General features: G+C 40.8%; 1 protein-coding gene across 3 annotated transcripts in view; it reads left to right on the forward strand.

The window, feature by feature from the left end:
* The window catches only part of DOCK2 (dedicator of cytokinesis 2), a 1,177,826-nt gene that overhangs the window by 126,676 nt on the left and 1,031,976 nt on the right, over positions 1-19,174 (forward strand). For all 3 annotated transcript variants that reach the window (XM_044280877.1, XM_044280878.1, XM_044280879.1), the window contains exons 4-5: positions 14,960-15,015; positions 17,754-17,850. In XM_044280877.1, the coding sequence (XP_044136812.1) occupies positions 14,960-15,015; positions 17,754-17,850 (153 nt within the window). The remainder of the gene's footprint in view (positions 1-14,959; positions 15,016-17,753; positions 17,851-19,174) is intronic.

Below are 19,174 nucleotides of genomic sequence, written 5' to 3' on the forward strand. Positions count from 1 at the left end.
CTTACAATGATTGCTCAGAGACTGACAGGGGTGCCCTGCCTTCTCAGGCTAATTGAATTATAGTTACTTATATAGCTTATGTAGTTTATTACTGCCATCTAGTGGCCAAAGTGTGTAGCAGCTTTAACCAAGTTATCACTTAGGCAGGAAATGACCCTTGGTCTAGGAAATGTCTTCAGCCATTTTAGATTGCTATTCTCTATGGATGCAGCCTGTCTGCTTCTCTCCCAACGGGCTTGAGACATCATCACCTGTAAGTGCCTTTCTGTTGTATTAGCTGTTATTATGCTAGACTAGTGATTTTATGTGTACGGATATGTTGTCATTGTATTGTATTGCAGTTTCACAAAATAAAATAAAATAAAGTTCAATTCCTTTGGTAGACAACACAAGCAGTGGACTTCTGTCTATTGGAGTCTCGGACAAGTGTTTAGCTGTCCGTTTAGAACCACACGCCTGGAGGTAGGAGTCACTGCACAGACAGAATGAGTCTAAGATCAGGAAGACAGTATACGGCTGAAGATCAGCTACCCAGGACACATAAAGGCAAGGAGAGCATGCCAACTGTCCAGCAAGATGATACATGTTCACACTCGTCTAGATCAGCAAGGTCCAGTCAGATTTGATCAGCAAGTGTTCTTTTAGTCAGGGCTCTCACCAAAGGAGAGGCAGCTTGTGTTCAGCTCGAATTTGCTCAGAAAGAGGCCTCCATTATAAAGGAGAAATCGGAACAGGAAGTAAGGTTGCATATTCTTTAGCGTCAGTGTGCAGCCGCCGCTGCAGCAGCAGAGGCCGCAGCTTATGCTGATATTGAGAGGTCTGGAAGTGGGTCTATCTACGAAGGCCAAGATGTGCCTGAGAAACCCCTTTCCTCAGTAGAACACACAAATGAGTATGTCCAATAACTTTCAAACAGCAATGCAACAACACAGTTCCCCAATCCAGAGTCAGCTGAATTTAAACCAGAACCAGCAGAACTCCTGAGTGTACAAAAACAAACCCATAAGGTTAGCAGTACCAGAACAATTAAAGCTGTGCCCTTATAGGGCTTCTGTCACCCCCCAAACACTAATTTTCAGTTTTTGACTTAATATATTTGCTAATGTTTACAGATTCGATATATACCCCTCTTACTTCAGGCTGTGATGTAATTTAAGTAAAAATCGGACTTTAGTGATATGTAAATTTCTTCACTACCAAGTTGGGCGGACTTGCTGGTTGCCGCCACCTCCACTTGATTGACAGGGCCAGTGAGCGCTCTCATCCTCCAGCTGGCCCTGCCTGCAGCTCAAATCTCGCGCCTGCGTCGTACTGGTCGTCATTCGGCGCAGGCGCTCTGAGAGAAGGACGCTCGCTTGGCTGCTCCTTCCTCAGTGTGCCTGCGCCGATGATGTCAGCCCTACACCCGGAAGAGAAGTCTGATATATACCCCTCTTACCTCAGGCTGTGGTGTAATTTCTGTAAAAATCGGACTTTAGTGATATGTAAATTTCTTCACTACCAGCAAGTTGGGCGGACTTGCTGGTAGCCGCCGCATCCTCTGTCTGAAGAAATGCCCCCACCTCCACTTGATTGACAGGGCCAGCGAGCGCTCTCTTCCTCCAGCTGGCCCTGCCTGCAGCTCAAATCTCGCGCTCTTCTGGGTGTAGGGCTGACATCATCGGCGCAGGCACACTGAGGAAGGAGCAGCCAAGCGAGCGTCCTTCTGTTTAGAGCGCCTGCACTGAATGACGACCGGTACGGCTCAGGCGCGGGATTTGAGCTACAGGCAGGGCCAGCTGGAGGATGAGAGCACTCGCTGACCCTGTCAATCAAGTGGAGGAGGGGGCGTTTCTTCAGACAGAGGATGTGGCGGCTACCAGCAAGTCTGCCCAACTTGCTGGTAGTGAAGAAAATTTACATATCACTAAAGTCCAATTTTTACTGAAATTACACCACAGCCTGAGGTAAGAGGGGTATATATCGAATCTGTAAACATTAGCAAATATATTAAGTCAAAAACAGAAAATTGGTGTTTGGGGGGTATCAGAAGCTGTTTAAGGATATATAGCAACAGGCATGGTGAATCCATACTACAGCAACCAAAAACACCGGTGTACACAAGATGTCACTAAATATCTTATCCGTAAAGAAATGGTTAATTCAGGCTTTCTCAAGTTTGATGAATGCCCTGAGAATTACTGGGCATGGAAGTCTTCTTTTCTGAATGCAGTCAAAGACTTAGACTTATCAGCAGCTGAGATGCTAGACCTGATGATAAAATGGCTTGGGACTGAGTCAGCAGAGCATGCAAGAAGAATGTGCAGGATACACATATTTAGCCCTTCAGCGGGACTTTATATGACCTGGCAAAGACTAAAGGAAAGATATTGATCACCAGAGGCAATTGAAGGTGCTCTAATGAAAAGACTTGAGTCTTTCCCTAAGCTAAACAGCAAAGACAATTTGAAACTGAAAGAGCTGGGTGATATTCTTTGGGAAGTCCAGTGTGCCAAAGAAGAAGGCTATTTAAGAGGACTTGCACATTTAGATACTGCCAACGGTAGTAAGCCTATAGTGGAGAAACTCTATTGTACAAAAGGAAAAAACTAACCTATATAGTTACCCAGGTGGGCCCACACTTGGCTGGGTGAGCTAAGTAAGGGGTGGGGGATGGTGTTCCTAAAACGACTACCCTACTCTACACCTCTGCCCAGGGACGTCCCCTGGTGGTGGGGACTCCCTGTCCTCGAGCCTAGCCTCACCTCCTGTCTAACCCTGGAATGGTGAAACACTAGTATCAGAGTGGCCCACCAAAGGATAACTCACAAATACACAAACAGATAGAAAAAGGTGCCCACTGTATACAACCCTCGTGACAATTTGCCAGGAGGTACAGGGTACACCAAGTATATTAAAATTCACATGCAGACAGACAAACGCATACTGGTACGATAGTTAAAGATAATGAAATAAACCCCGACGCGTTTCACCCATACAATGGGATCATCAGGTGGTAATAAGGGGTGGATATGTGATGATATTCAGACACGGAGCACATATACGTGAAACATGCCCCGTTAGATAGTGATGCGTAATAAAATATTACTTTGAATAATATTGCGTAATGGAATCAGACCCAACCTTGATATGAAGGTAAATAGATAAATCAATGCCGAATGGCGGAGTACATACGGTCACTTGGCAATGAACTAGGTGGTTGAGGATCATACAATGGACACACGCTAAATACGGGCCTCTGCGAAAGAAAAAGGAAACATATGTATGTGCATGTTGTGCACTCACTGTGAATGGTGTGTCCAATTATTATCAAATACCTTGGTCACAACGGGCAACTAGTCGCAGTACGATGGACTGTGTGAGTTAACCGCACAGGGCATCAAGAATAGTCGCCCCGCGCATCACCCAGGTCCTCTTAGTTTAAATATAGCTGTAAAAAAGGAAAACAGTCGCCATACGAATAAACTGTACAGTTTTATTTAACACAATGCACTGCATAAATATACTAGATGCATTCAACACATGTAACACAAAATGGAAACCAACGACTCCACCTATCGACCGAATGGATCAGGGTGCACACCTCTCGGTCCACCCAGACCGTCTGTACAAAATAGATTAGCAATAGATAATGAGGGGCACTCCAAATTTAGGACAATGGCAGCAAGTACTCTATGAATAAATCAAATATTTAATTTGATGAGCCAATTCATAAAATGGTAAAAACATACATAGAATAAAACAATGTGTTCAGTGAGTCTGGACCTCAAATAGATAAATAGGATCCTAATGCAACTCAACTAATCGTAGAGAAATCGCAATTTGGACAATCGTGGAAAAAATCACGTTGCGACTTTACTTGCAAACCATCGCAGAAGATATCAACGATCTCAAAATGGCAGTTCTCATCTCCAGCCTAATAGGAGGCTTAAACTAAGTCGGATGGAAGGACTCCGTGTTCAAGGCAGTAAAAGCACCACACAAGGTCCAGGATCTATCCTGCTAGCTCAATCGAATAGCCAGGTAATAATAATCGTGAAGGATATCCCTTACCATATGTGGTCACCTGCTGGATCTTTCACTCGATCCTCCTGCTGATCTTACCCTATGCGGCGTCCCACGTGGTATGGAGTCTCTAACGTGACGTCTCACGTGACTCCTCGGCTTGGTAGCGGTGTAGTATCAGACGCTTTCTGCGATCCTGCCTCTACTCAGAGGATTGGACCAAATTCGATACAATGTGAATAGTTCATAAGGGAAAAATCCTCACGAATGTAGAAATCTTCTGTAGGTCAATCCTGGTAAATGGGAAAACGGCTCACTGTCCCACACTGTGAGCACTTAGCAACCTTTTATACATCTCCAGAGGCAAGCTGTGGGTGGAACCGGCCTAATTGGAACCCTGGAAAATACGATCTGGCGTTCTACTCACATTATAATCCACATACGACCCAGATTCACACACCACATATTGTTGAATGGTCTCTCATCATTGGGTCCAATAGTCTTCCAATGGAGAAGTCCATCACTCCATGACTGTCCATCATATAGTATATACAAAAACATATTAAAAAAACCTATATAAAATCCATGGCTCTACATGGAAAATACATGGCTCTACATAGAAACACATAAGAACATATAAAATTAAAAAAACGCAAAGGAAATGCAAATGCGGTTGGATGCGTTTTCACCGCGTTTTCAATGCGTTTTTCATAATAATACTGACAGTACCTGGGAAGTCCTGACATCAAGTAGAGGGGTTCTGCCCTATCACAATTCTACATAGAACTTTACTCAGAGTGTTAAGGGGAGGAGAACCAGACAGGGAGGAAGGAACAGAGTGCTGATAAACAGCCAGACTCTGGACCTGCGTCACCATCCAGCTTGCCCCCCATCCCTCAAAGAAATCTGAATAACTCCCATTCAGTATTGAGGCCCCTAGGAATAAGGGACTCAAACTCAAAAATGCGACGAGACTCCTGTCTGGACATAGAGGCTATATGATTGCCATCTCTCCAAGGTTTCTTAACCCTCTCCAATGCAATGAATGTCAGGGAGGAGGGATCACAATTGTGTATGCCATTAAAATGCCTAGAAAGAGAGTGTAGCATATAGCCCTTCCTAATATTTGCCATGTGCTCTGCCACCCTCTTCTTTAACGTTCTCTTAGTCCTCCCTATGTATTGTTTTCTACACTCACACTGCAGCAAGTAAATAACATCAGTTGAGTCACAGGTCAGACATTCTTTAATGTCTAACCTGAACGCTTTCTGAGTGGAGGTGATACTAGTTGTTTTTCTTGCAAAGTTTGTAACTCTGCAATTACCACACCGTCCACATCTATGAAAACCTCCAGTCGCTAACCAATTTTGACCTTTAAGTCGGCCCTTCCTATCCACTTTCAAGGTGGGTGCTACTTTCGCTGACAAATTGACTGCTCTAGTGTAGGTAATCTTAGGGTCTTTCGTCAGGGAGGCCCCTATAGTCTTATCATCAAGAAGGAGATACCAGTATTTCCTGATGATCTTCTCCACCTGTCGATATTGCAAATGATAGGGTAGAATCATCCTTATCTCATCCTCCTATGGGGATACACGTTTCGGGGTAAAGAAATCCTCTCTACTCATAACTCTGACTTTTTCTAGGGCTTTCTCAATGGTCTGTACTGGATATTCTCTGTACAAAAACTGTTGGCTCAAAGACACAGCTTCTTCTTCAAATTGTCATTGGTCGGTGCAGTTACGTTTCAGTCGTCGGAATTGGCTGACCGGTATGTTTAATAACCATCTTGGCAAATGACAACTTGAAAAACGTATAAAGCTGTTCTTAGCTACCTCCTTAACAAAAGTGCTACACTTGATCCTACATCCCTCTATCTCTATATTGATGTCCAAAAACTCTACTTCCTTATCACTAATTTTCGGGGTGAATACGAGATTTCTCTGGTTGTTATTGATTTCCACCAGAAAATTATCTAGGGTCTCCCTTATACTCTTTCACACGAACAAAACGTAGTCGATATACCTGCGCCACAACACTAGATCCGCCCCCAACTTCGGCCCGATAGTCTCAGATTCCCACTGTGCCAGAAAAAGATTGGCATAGCTGGGGGCGAATCTGGTGCCCATGGCTGTGCCAGTCAGTTGAACATAGAAATCCTGCTCATATGCAAAGTAATTGTGTGAGAGGATATAATCCACTCCCTCCAAAAGAAACATCAGTTGTTCATTTTTTTGTGTGTTACTAATCTGGAACTGTTTCTTTAGGGCATCTATGCCCATTTGATGTTCAATCACCGTATAGAGGGAGCTCACATCAAGAGTCCCCAACAACCAACCCTCTTTCCACTCCTGAGATTCCAGTTGTTTAATGATGTCAGTAGTATCCTTAATATAGGAGGCAGTATTCTTGACAAGGGGCTGAAGCCACCGGTCAATATATTGCGATTCGATTAGATGAAATGGAATCAATTCCTGACACTATCGGTCTCCCTGGAGGGGAATTCAGATCTTTGTGGACCTTTGGGAGGCAATAGAACACAGGGATTCTTCTTTGAGTCTCCGTGATAAATCTAGCCTCATGGTCCAGTTGGAATCCCGTCCTCACCCCCTTATCACATAGCATCATCAATTTCCTATGATATTCTTCTGTGGGGTCTCCCCTAAGTTTCCGATAGGTAGTCTCATCCTCAAGCTGTCTTAGACATTCTCCCCTGTATGCCTCTGTGTCTAAAATCACTACTGCCCCTCCCTTATCTGCTGGCCTGATCGTGATTTCTTTCATCTCCTGCAATTCCCGAATCACCTCTATTTCCTTTTTCGTTAGATTAGAGGTCCTCTAATTTCATCTTAAAGGTCACCAGGAAGGAAGACTAATGAATCTTTTGATTCATGTGTCTTTACAGAGGAAGAGGTTCTAAGTCAGCTGTCTAAAATGTATACAAATAAGTCACAGGGACCTGATGGGATACACCCAAAGCTATTAAAAGAGCTTAGCGGTGAACTAGAAAAACCATTAACAGATTTATTTAACCAATCACTGGTAACAGGAGTCGTCCCAAAAGATAGGAAATTAGCAAATGTTGTGCCCATTCACGAGAAAGGTAGTAGGGAGGAATCGGGCAACTATAGGCCAGTAAGCCTGACATCAATAAATTAATGGAAACCATACTTAAGAAGAGGATTGTGGAACATCTAAAATCCCATGGCTTAAAAGATTAAAAATATGGTCAAACTAATCTTATTGATTTTTTTGATTGGGTGACTAAAATAATAGATGGCGGAAGTGCAGTAGACATCGCTTATCTAGACTTTAGTAAGGCTTTTGATACTGTCCCAAATAGAAGGCTTATCAATAAATTGCAGTCTTTGGGCTTGGACTCCCATATTGTTGAAGTAGCCGAGGGACAGACAACAGAGGGTTGTAGTCAATGGAGTATATTTAGACCATGGTCTGGTTACCAGTGGGGTACCGCACGGATCTGTTCTGGGACCCATATTGTTTAATATCTTTATCAGCAAATTTGCAGAAGGCCTCGATGGTAAGGTATGCCTTTTTGCTGATGACACAAAGATTTGTAAAAGGGTTGATGTTCCTGGAGGGATACACCAAATGGAAAAGGATTTAGGAAAACTAGAGGAATGGTCAAAATTCTGGCAACTAAAACTTAATGTTGATAAGTGCAAGATAATGCACCTGGGGCGTAAAAACCCAAGAGCAGAATATAAAATCAGTGATACAGTCCTAACCTCAGTATCTGAGGAAAGGGATTTAGGGGTCATTATTTCAGAAGACTTAAAGGTAGGCAGACAATGTCATAGAGCAGCAGGAAATGCTAGCAGAATGCTTGGGTGTATAGGGAGAGGCATTACCAGTAGAAAGAGGGAGGTGCTCATGCCGCTCTACAGAGCACTAGTGAGACCTCATTTGGAGCATTGTGCTCAGTACTGGAGACCATATCTCCAGAAGGATATTGATACTTTGGAGAGAGTTCAGAGATGAGCTACTAAATTAGTACATGGATTGCAGGATAAAACTTACCAGGAATGATTAAAGGACCTTAACATGTATAGCTTGGAAGAAAGATGAGACAGAGGGCATATGATAGAAACTTTTAAATACATAAAGGGAATCAACAAGGTAAAAGTGGAGAGAATATTTAAAAGAAGAAAAACTGCTACAAGAGGACATAGTTTTAAATTAGAGAAGCAAAGGTTTAAAAGTAATATCAGGAAGTATTACTTTACTGAGAGAGTAGTGGATGCATGGAATAGCCTTCCTGCAGAACTGGTAGCTGCAAATACAGTGAAGGAGTTTAAGCTTGCATGGGATAGGCATAAGGCCATCCTTCATATAAGATAGGGCCAGGGGCTATTCATAGTATTCAGTATATTGGACAGACTAGATGGGCCAAATGGTTCTTATCTGCCAACACATTCTATGTTTCTATGGTATACATTTTGGAAAAATCTCAGTATTAAATTAAAAATCTCAATCTCAGAAATGCAGCAGGGAGACAAGGGAGATAAACAGGTGGCTCAAAAACTCATGTAGGAAGGGTTTAGGTTCCTAGAGACCTGTGCTGACTTCTCTGTTATAGGCTACAGGCTATATCATAGTGATGGGCCGCCCCTCAGTGGGGAAGGTGCAGCTGTTTTGGAGGAAAAGATGGCTAGAAAGGTGGAATGGTGTTTAAACTAAAGACTGGGACAAGAGAAACTACAATATAAAAGGGGAAGATGGTGCAGATTGTGACATGAAACTAAGTGTAATGGAACTGGGGGGGGGGGGGGGCGAAATGGAGGGACTAGAACAGCTCATAAGAAAGGGTATAGAATAAAAAATATCCCAAAACCTCTTAATTCTATGTACCGTATCATTTGCCTTATAAGAGAAAAAGGTGTGCTTTTGGTGGGCTGGAACTAATGGTGGTCTGTGGATGGAACTATTACTTGGGATCTGTGAAGGACACTGTTATGGGGGGATCTGTGGATGATGCACTGTTATGGGGGGATCTGTGGATGACGCACTGTTATGGGGAATCTGTGGATGACGGACACTGTTATGGGGGGATCTGTGGATGACGGACACTGTTATGGGGGAATCTGTGACGGACACTGTTATGGGGGATCTGTGGCTTGCACTGTCACAGGGGGATCTGTGACTGTCATTGTTACTGGGGGGGATCTGTGGATGGCACTGTTAGAGGGGGGATCTATGGGTGGCACTATTATGGGGGATCTGTGGGTGGCACTGTTATATATGTGCCATCCACAGACCCCCCACCGCATAACAGTGCCATCCACAGACCCCCCAGCCCATAACAGTGCCATCCACAGACCCCCCACCCCTTAACTGTGCCATCCAAGGATGTTCCCCATAAAACTTCATCCACAGACCCCCCCTCCGCCACTCCAGTATACAAATATAAAAATGTCTTATTCAATTAAAAGTGATTAAACATGCCCCCCCCACTCCTAATATTACCGTACATCCTAACACCTTCTGTAGAATGCAGGCAGGCCGGGCGGCCGGCGCATCACTCACTGACGTCACTTGCCTGCGCCGCCTGTTTCATTCATAAAGTAGGCGGCGCAGGCACGTGACATCAGGGAGTTACGCTGCCGCCCGCCCGTCTTGCCTGCCTGCGTTCTACAGAAGGTGTTAGGATGTACAGTAATATTAAATGGGGGGGGGGGCATGTTTAATCACTTTTGATTGAATAAGACATTTTATATTTGAATAGTGCAGCACTGGAGCGGCTTGGCTATAGTACAGTGACTGCACCGCCCCGCCGATATTGCCGGCCCCCAGCTCCTCCTCACAGTCCCTTCCCGCTCGCTCGTACATCGCAGGCTGAGATGTAAACTGTCAGCATTCGCCCCATAAGACGCAGGGGCATTTCCCCCCCATTTTGGGGGGAGAAAAAGTGTGTCTTATGGGTGAAAAATACGGTATACTAATGCCAGAAGTATGACTAATAAAACTGGGGAACTGTAATTCATGATGTCTGAGGACTATGATATAGTGGGAATAACTTCTGGAAGATGTAAGTAATGGAAAAGAATAATAAAATACTGATCGGAGTTTGTTATAAGCCACCTAACATACCACAGAGTCCACAGAAAATCTACTACTTAGGCCTCCTGCATTTGACCGTATGGCCTTTTCAGTATTTTGCTGTCCGTTTTTTCACGGATCCGTTTTTTGTTTCAGTAGTGTTTCCATTTAGTTCTGTTTTTCTATTTGGTTTCCGTTTGTGATCCGTTTTTTGCGGATCGCAAACGGAAACGGAAGCATACAATAATGTTTAAACGGTAAGTACATAAAAAAATTGGGCTGTGCATTACATTTTCAATAGATGGTTCTGCAAAAACGGAACAGATACGGAAGACATATGTATGCATTCCGTTTATTTTGCGGACCCATTGACATGTTCTATGTTTGAACGGAAATACAGAAATATGGAAACGGAAGGTATACGGAGTACCTTTCGTTTTTTTTGCGGATCCATTGAAATAAATGGTTCCGTATACAGAACGCAAAAAATGGAACGTAAACAGAAAATAGACGAGCTGGCAAATCATAATGAGGTTGTTATTATGGGGACCTTAACTTTCCAGATATAGACTGGGAAACTGAAACCTGTGGATCCCATAATGAAAAGAGGTTCTTGACAATAACTAAAAACAATTACATTTCACAATTGGTTCAGGACCCAACTAGAGTGACGGCCATACTAGACTTACTACTAACCAATTGACTTGACAGAACAACTGATGTGCAGGTTGGAGGACACCTGGGAAAAAGTGAACATAATACAATAATTGTTATTCAAAAGGTTGTTTTGTCAGGGAGACACAAAAACACTGAACTTCAGAAAGGCAAAATTTGATCAGCTGAGAGAGGCAGTTAGTCTCAGTAACTTGAACAATATCCTCAAGAATAAAAATACCTATAAAATGGGTTCTACATTTCTATCTTGTAAAATTGAAGGGCTCACACAAAAACTAAAAAAAACATACAACATTTTCAAAAATTTTCATTTTTACATTTTTCTACTTATATAATACGTAGTAATACCTCCAAAAATATTTATTGCTTTACATTCCCCATATGTCTACTTCATGTTTGGATCATTTTGGAAATTATATTTTATTACATTTTTTGGGGATGTTACAAGGCTTAGAAGTTTAGAAGCAAATCTTGAAATTTTTCAGAAATTTTCAAAAAAACACTTTTTAAGGACAAGTTCAGGTCTGAAGTCCCTTTGTGAGGCTTACATAATAGAAACCACCCTAAAGTGACCCCATTATAGAAACTACACCCCTCAAGGTATTCAAAACTAGTGTTGAGCGCGAATATTCGAAAAGCGAATTTTTTTCGCGAATATCGCAACTTCGCAATTTCGCGAATATTTCGAATATAGTGCTATATATTCGTAAAAACGAATATTCTTTTTTTTTTTTGTTTTTTTTTTCACAAAATTACAGTACACATATAATTGATTGTTTCCCAAAGGTCCAACAGCTCAGATCTTACTCACATTGCCTAGAAAGTGATTGAGGCGCGAATCTTCGTAAGGCGATTTTATTAGCGCACATGCGAATATCGGCACGTCCCAGAACAGAGGCAAAGGGCTTTGCATTCATACATTAGTGAATTGAGTTGCGAATCTTCGTAAGGCGATTTTATTAGCGCACATGCGAATATCTACACTTGTCCCAGAACAGAGGCAAAGGGCTTTGCATTCTTACATTAGTGATTGAATTGAGCTGCGAATCTTCGTGAGGCGATTTTATTAACGCAAATGCGAATATCTACACTTGTCCCCAGAACAGAGAGGCAAAGGCCTGTGCATTCATATAGTATAGCACCATATTCGCGAATACGTAGAACTTCGTAAAATTCGATTTACGAATATTCGTATTTTTTATTTTACTTTCCACCTTACAGATGACATTGATCTGTACTCTGTCAACTACAGTCATCACCCCCCACTGTATCTCGATTGATTCACAAAAGTCCAAAAGCTCAGATCTTACTCACATTGCCTAGAAAGTGATTGAGGCGCGAATCTTTGTAAGGCGATTTTATTAGCGCACAGGCGAATATCAGCACTTGTCCCAGAACAGAGGCAAAGGGCTTTGCATTCTTACATTAGTGATTGAATTGAGTTGCGAATCTTTGTAAGGCGATTTCATTAGCGCACATGCGAATTTTGCATCTCATAATATGTATTATGCGATGCGAAAATTCGAATTATCGCATATGCGAAATAATAACGAATTCGAATATTCGCGAATATTTTACGAATATTCTTTCGAATATTCGCGAAATTTCGCGAATTCGAATATGGGACATGCCGCTCAACACTATTCAAAACTGATTTTCCAAACTTTGTTAACCCTTTAGGTGTTCCACAAGAATTAATGGAAAATAGAGATAACATTTCAAAATTTCACTTTTTTGGCGCATTTTCCATTTTAATAATTTTTTTCCAGCAAGGGTTAACAGCCAAACAAAACTCAATATTTATGGCTTTGATTCTGTAGTTTACAGAAACACCCCATATGTGGTTGTAAACTGCTGTATGGGCACACGGAAAGGCACAGAAGGAAAGGAATGCCATACAGTTTTTGGAAGGCAGATTTTGCTGGACTGTTTTTTTTTTTACACCATGTCACATTTGAAGCCCCCCTGATGCACCCCTACAGTAGAAACTCCAAAAAAGTTACCCCATTTTAGAAACTACAGGATAGGGTGGCAGTTTTGTTGGTACTAGTTTAGGGTACATATGATTTTTGGTTGCTCTATATTACACTTTTTGTGAGGCAAGGTAACAAGAAATAGCTGTTTTGGCACCTTTTTTTTACTGTTATTTACAACATTCATCTGATAGGTTAGATCATGTGGTATTTTTATAGAGCAGGTTGTCATGCGGCAATATCTAATATGTATACTATTTTTTTATTTATGTAAATTTTAAAAATAAAAAATAATGTTTTAGTGTTTCCCTAGTCTGAGAGCCATAGTTTTTTCAGTTTTTTGGGTAGGGTATGATTTTTGCGGGATGAGATGACGGTTTGATTGGCACTATTTTGGGATGCGTATGACTTTTTGATCGCTTGCTATTACACTTTTTATGATGTAAGGTGACAAAAAATGGCTTTTCTTACACCGTTTTTATTTATATTTTTTTTTACTGTGTTCACCTGAGGGATTAGGTCATGTGATATTTTTATAGACTAGGTTTTGTACGGACGCGGCAATACCTAATATGTATACTTTTTTTTATTTATGTAAGTTTTAGACAATAATATAATAATAAAAAAAAAAATAATAATAATCATGTTTTAGTGTCTCCATAGTCTGAGAGCCATAGTTTTTTGTTTTGTTTTTGGGAAGTTATATTAGATAGGGTCTCATTTTTTGCGGGATGAGATTACGGTTTGATTGGCACTATTTTGGGGTGCATATGACTTTTTTATCGCTTGCTATTACACTTTTTGTGATTTATGGTGACCAAAAAATAGCTTTTTTTACCTTTTTTGGAAGGCAGATTTTGCTGCACTTGTTTTTTGACACCATGTCCATTTGAAGCCCCCCTTAAGCCCCCCTAGAGTAGAAACTCCAACAAATTGACCCTATTTTAGAAACTACACCCCTCAAGGTATTCAAAACTGATTTGACAAACTTTGTTAACCCTTTAGGTGTTCCACAAGAATTAATGGAAAATGGAGATAACATTTCAAAATTTCACTTTTTTGGCAGATTTTCCATTTTAATATTTTTTACAAAGCAAGGGTTAACAGCTAAACAAAACTCAATATTTATGGCCCTTATTCTGTAGTTTACAGAAACACCCCATATGTGGTTGTAAACTGCTGTATGGGCACACGGCAGGGCACAGAAGGAAAGAAATGACAGATTTTGCTGGACTGTTTTTTTTTTGACACCATGTCCCATTTGAAGCCCGCCTGATGCACCCTTAGGCCCCTTTCACACGGGCGAGTACGATGCGTGAGTTGAACGCATTGCACCCGTTTTGGAATCTTTTTTTAATGTTATTTACAACATTCATCTGACAGGTTAGATCATGTGGTATTTTTATATAGCAGGTTCTCACGGACGAGGCAATACCTAATATGTATACTTTTTTTAATTTACTTAAGTTTTACACAATAACAGCTTTTTTAAAACAAATAAAATGATGTTTTAGTGTCTCTATATTCTGAGCCATATTTTTTTATTTTTTTTGGGTGATTGTTTTAGGTAGGGGCTCATTTTTTGAGGGATGAGGTGACGGTTAGATTGGTACTATTTTGGTGGGCATACACATTTTTGATCGCTTGGTTTATTTAGCACAGTTTTTATTTTTTATTTTTTATGGTGTTCATCTGAGGGGTTAGGTCATGTGATATGTTTATAGAGCTGGTCGATACGGACGCGGCGATACCTAATATGTCTAACTCCGAACTCTCTGCATAAGCTCTGTCAGTCACAGCAAAGGGGCAGGGAAAGGGGCGTGGTTATCTTGACTTGAAGCAAGGAGGCCGCTGTCCCTTGACTTCAAGCATAACTAGAGAAGCACACCGGAAGGGGATATAAGAACGTTTTCTGAGCTTTAGCCGCATTGGCTTTCAGTAAGAAAATTATCATCGGAAATACTCTGCTACTGTCAGGTACTGCTGGCGGCTTGGGATGGTTTTCGGAGGTGACAGGTTCCCTTTAAAATACTAAAGCTAGAAGGTAGCGAAGAAGCACTAAAAACTATAAGGAAAACAATTTAAAACTACAAGGTAAATAAAAATGAGCTGGTATGAATTGTTTGATAACCTATTATTGTGAAAAAACATATGTTCCCTGATACCTAGGCTCCAGAAAATTTGATCACCTTCTACCATTAAGTATACCTACAATTTTCATAATTCATTGGTGCTCTTATTTCCTACAGGGAATATTTCCTAAATCCTTCATCCACATCAAGGAAGCTGCAATTCAAATGAAAAGGTATGGCTGTTTTTATTACTTTACTATGATAACACGTGATCTGTTCTGGAAATAAATTTTGACTTTTTATGCAATTGTTGAACAATGCAGCAAAGTGAAAAAGAATTTTAATAGAAATTAAAGAAAGTAATATGCACTGCCTGTCCCAAAAAAAAGTCGCCACATGGATTTAACTAAGCAAATAGTTATGAGCCTCCTATTGGATAATTACTGCATGGGTGATTATCTTCCAGCTGGCAACAAGTTATTTAACCCCAACTGGTGCAATGAGTTTCTTCTCAATTCTTAAACAACCATGTAGAAAAAGACACATATTGTGGTCGTGGAAAAGATGTTAGTCTGTTTCAGAAGGATCAAATCATTGACATTCATCAAGCAGAGAAAACATCTAAGAAGATTGCAGAAACTACTAAAATTGGGTTAAGAACTGTCCAACGCATTATTAAAAACTGGAAGGATAGTGGGGACCCATAGTGTTCGAGGAAGAAATGTGGCGGGAAAAAAATCCTGAATGATCGTCATCGGCGATCACTTAAACGTTTGGTGAAATCAAATAAAAAAAAAAAATAGAGTAGAATGCAGGACTATGTTTAGTAGTAAAAGTAAGAGCATTTCCACACGCACAGTGTGAAGGGAACTCAAGGGAATGGAACTGATCAGCTGTGTAGCCATAAGAAAACTACTAATCAGTGAGGCAAACCAGAAAAAAAGGCTTCAATTTGCTAGGGAGCATAAAGATTGGTCTCTGGAGCAATGGAAGAAGGTCATGTGGTCTGATGAGTCAACATTTATCCTGTTCCAGAGTGAAGGGCGCATCAGGCTAAGAAGAGAGGCAGATGAAGTGATGCACCCATCATGCCTAGTGCCTACTGTACAAGCCTGTGGGGGCAGTGCTATGATCTGGGGTTGCTGCAGTTGGTCAGGTCTACGTTCAGCATCAGTATGTGCTCCAAGAATGAGGTTGGCTGACTGCCTGAACATTCTGAATGACCAGGTTATTCCATCAATGAATTATTTCTTTGCTGATGGCACAGGCATATTCCAAGATGACAATGCCAGGATTCATTGGGCTCAAATTGTGAAAGAGTGGTTCAGGGAGCATGAGATATCATTTTCACACATGGATTGGCCACCACAGTGTCCAGACCTTAATCCCATTGAGAATCTTTGGGATGTGCTGTAGAAGGCTTTGTGCAGCAGTCAGAGTCTACCACAATGCAAGATCTTGGTGAAAAATGTATGCAACACTGGATGGAAATAAATCTTGTGACATTGCAGAAGCTTATTGAAACAATGCCACAGCGAATACGTGCCATAATCAAAGCTAAAGGCGGTCGAACAAAATATTTTTGGTGGCGACTATTTTTTGGGACGGGAAGTGTATAAATGACAAGTCTATTCTAAGGCCCCTTTCACACGAACGATACAGATTAGGTCCGGATGCGTTCCGGAAAACTTGTACCATTTTGCAAGCAAGTTCAGTCAGTTTTGTTTGCAATTGTGTTCAGTTGTTCTGTTTTTATCGCGTGGGTGAAATGCGCATTGATGCATTTTTCATGCACGTGATCGAAAACTTGCTTGCGGATGAGATGCTTTTTTCACGCAGCCCCATTCACTTCTATGGGGCCAGTGTTGCGTGAAAAACGCAGAATATAGAACATGCTACGATTTTGACACAATGCACGTGATATGTGTGAAAAACAATGCTCATGTGCATAGAAACATTGAAATGAATGGGTCTGGATTTAGTGCGGGCACAATGCACTCGCATCATGCATTGCACCCGTGCAGAAAACTTGCTCGTCTGAAAGGGGCCAGAATCTCTTTTACTCAGTTTTCAGACTGGTCACCAAAAATGCAGCAAACTACAGCTGAAATGCTATATACAAAATCCACATCACTGTAATAAAAATATTGAGAAAATAGCTGCATCATTTCTTTGTAAGGGCTCAGAAAATGTTGTTGCTGAAATTTCTGTGATTGAAAATCTGTTCCATTTATCTTAATATGGCCACTCACAGGTGGCAGAATTTTCTGCTAGAAAAATGTACATATTAATGATGATAGTAAATAATAATTGTTAGCCTGTAGGATTTGCAGCTCCCAAAACATATCTTGTAGAATTCCTAGGGTGAATACAAGTGTTAAAGGGTTTTTCCAGGAATTGGTTATTGATGACTTATACTTAGGATTGATCATCATTATGAAATTGGTGGGTGTGTGACTCAAAGCTCACTCACCAATCATTTTTGCTGCCTGCTGTACCTGAACCAAGCACTAGAACTACGCATCTCTGTACATTCCAATCAATAAAAAACGGGGAGGGGAAAAATCCCGAGCTGAGTTGGAGAGTAAGGGAGAAGATAACAAATATAGCCAATGGTGAAAAGATTATCTCTACTTTCTAATGGGGAGAAAATAAAAAGGTTTTCAAACATTTTCTAAAGGGGGACAAGAAATAAAGGAACGTGGGTGATAGATCACAGTTAGTTGAATTTTGGTTGAGGTGGTTTTTAACAAGTAATGATCTATACCAGTGTATCACTGTACAGCAGTGGTAGCAGGAAGCGCATGGCGTCAAAGCAGCCAATGACTCCATGCGCTCCTGCACTCAGAAGAAATCCAGGCCGGTATCACACGGACCGTGTTCCACGGACGTGTGAATGCAGCCTTAGTCACACTCCTGCCAAGTATGAAATAATCATTGTGCATATTTATTTTAAATTATTGTCTCTTAGAAATGCAGAAAACATAGTTCCTGCTGAGATTCCTTTGGTGCGCGAAGTTACAACTACTTTACGAGAATGGGGAAACATTTGGATACAGTTATATTCGGTAAGAACTATTGCTTGATTGTTGCTGTGAATGGCTGAATAAAATATACAGAAATACATGTGGTCATATCACAAAATTTATTTTGCATTTTTTAATTAAGCTCTGTTAATATGAACTAACATCTGGCATATGCACTGGGAAAGCAACCTAAACATATGTATAAGGCCCCATTCATTCTTGACCCTATTGGCACATACTAGGCTGGTATGTGTTGGCACACATTTGTTCCTATAAAGAATATGTAGTATTTTCTGAAATACTACCTATTTCACAAGCCACATCAGAAAATCAGAGGAAAATTAGGGAGGGACTAGAACAGTTTATAGGGAGTAGGGTACAAAATATACAAAAACCTCTTAACTGTATGTATACAAATGCCAGAAGCCTGACTAATAAAACTGATGAACTGCAATTAGTAATGACTGAAGAAGACTATGACATAGTGGAATAACTGAGACATGGCTGGATGATAGCTATGACTAGAAGGTTAACTTACAGGGTAACAGTCTGTTTAGAGAGGATGGTAAAAATAGAAAGGGGAAGAGGTTTGCCTTTATGTAAAGTCCTGTCAGAAAGATGTATGGTAAATGAAGGAAATGGGGAGTCACTGTGGGTAAATGGTAAGAAAATCAATAATAAAATATATTGATTTCTTATAAGCCACTTAATATGAATTCTTGTCAGTAACTAAAAGACAATTGCCTTTCCCAACTGGTTCAGAACCCAACTAGAGGGACGGCCATACTGGACTTAGTATTACCAATAGGCCTGACAGAACAACAGACGTGCAGGCAGGGGGACACCTAGGAAATAGGGATCATAAAGTAATAACCTTTCAATTGTCTTTCAAAAGAGTATTTCTTCCGGGAGGCACAAAAAGGCTGAACAGGAAGGCGAAATTTTATCAGCTGAGGATGTGGGACAATGTCCTCAAAAATAAGAATACAGACACAAAGTGGGATATTTTTAAAAACATCCTACATTTTCATTGTGAGAGGTACATACTGTACCTTATGGGAATTAAAGAGTATTGAACAGGAAAAAACAATCTAGATAAATATAAATGTAGAGGGGGTAATAAATAGAATAAAATATTTCAACTACTAAAGCAGGAAGCTAGCTACCATTCTATACAACAGATTGCTCTTGAGGGGGTAATTGCAGTTGATTGTCCTGAAGCTGAAAGTAAAAAAGTAAAATATTAGTGCACAGGACCCATTGAATACAATGGGATTATGCACTGGATACATTTATTGGCTTAAATAATGTAGCCGTTATGGACATTTATGACCCATCATCTGAAAATACCACATCATGGAACAGG

The sequence above is a fragment of the Bufo gargarizans genome, chromosome 2, assembly GCF_014858855.1.
Source record: "Bufo gargarizans isolate SCDJY-AF-19 chromosome 2, ASM1485885v1, whole genome shotgun sequence".
Lineage (NCBI taxonomy): Eukaryota > Metazoa > Chordata > Amphibia > Anura > Bufonidae > Bufo > Bufo gargarizans.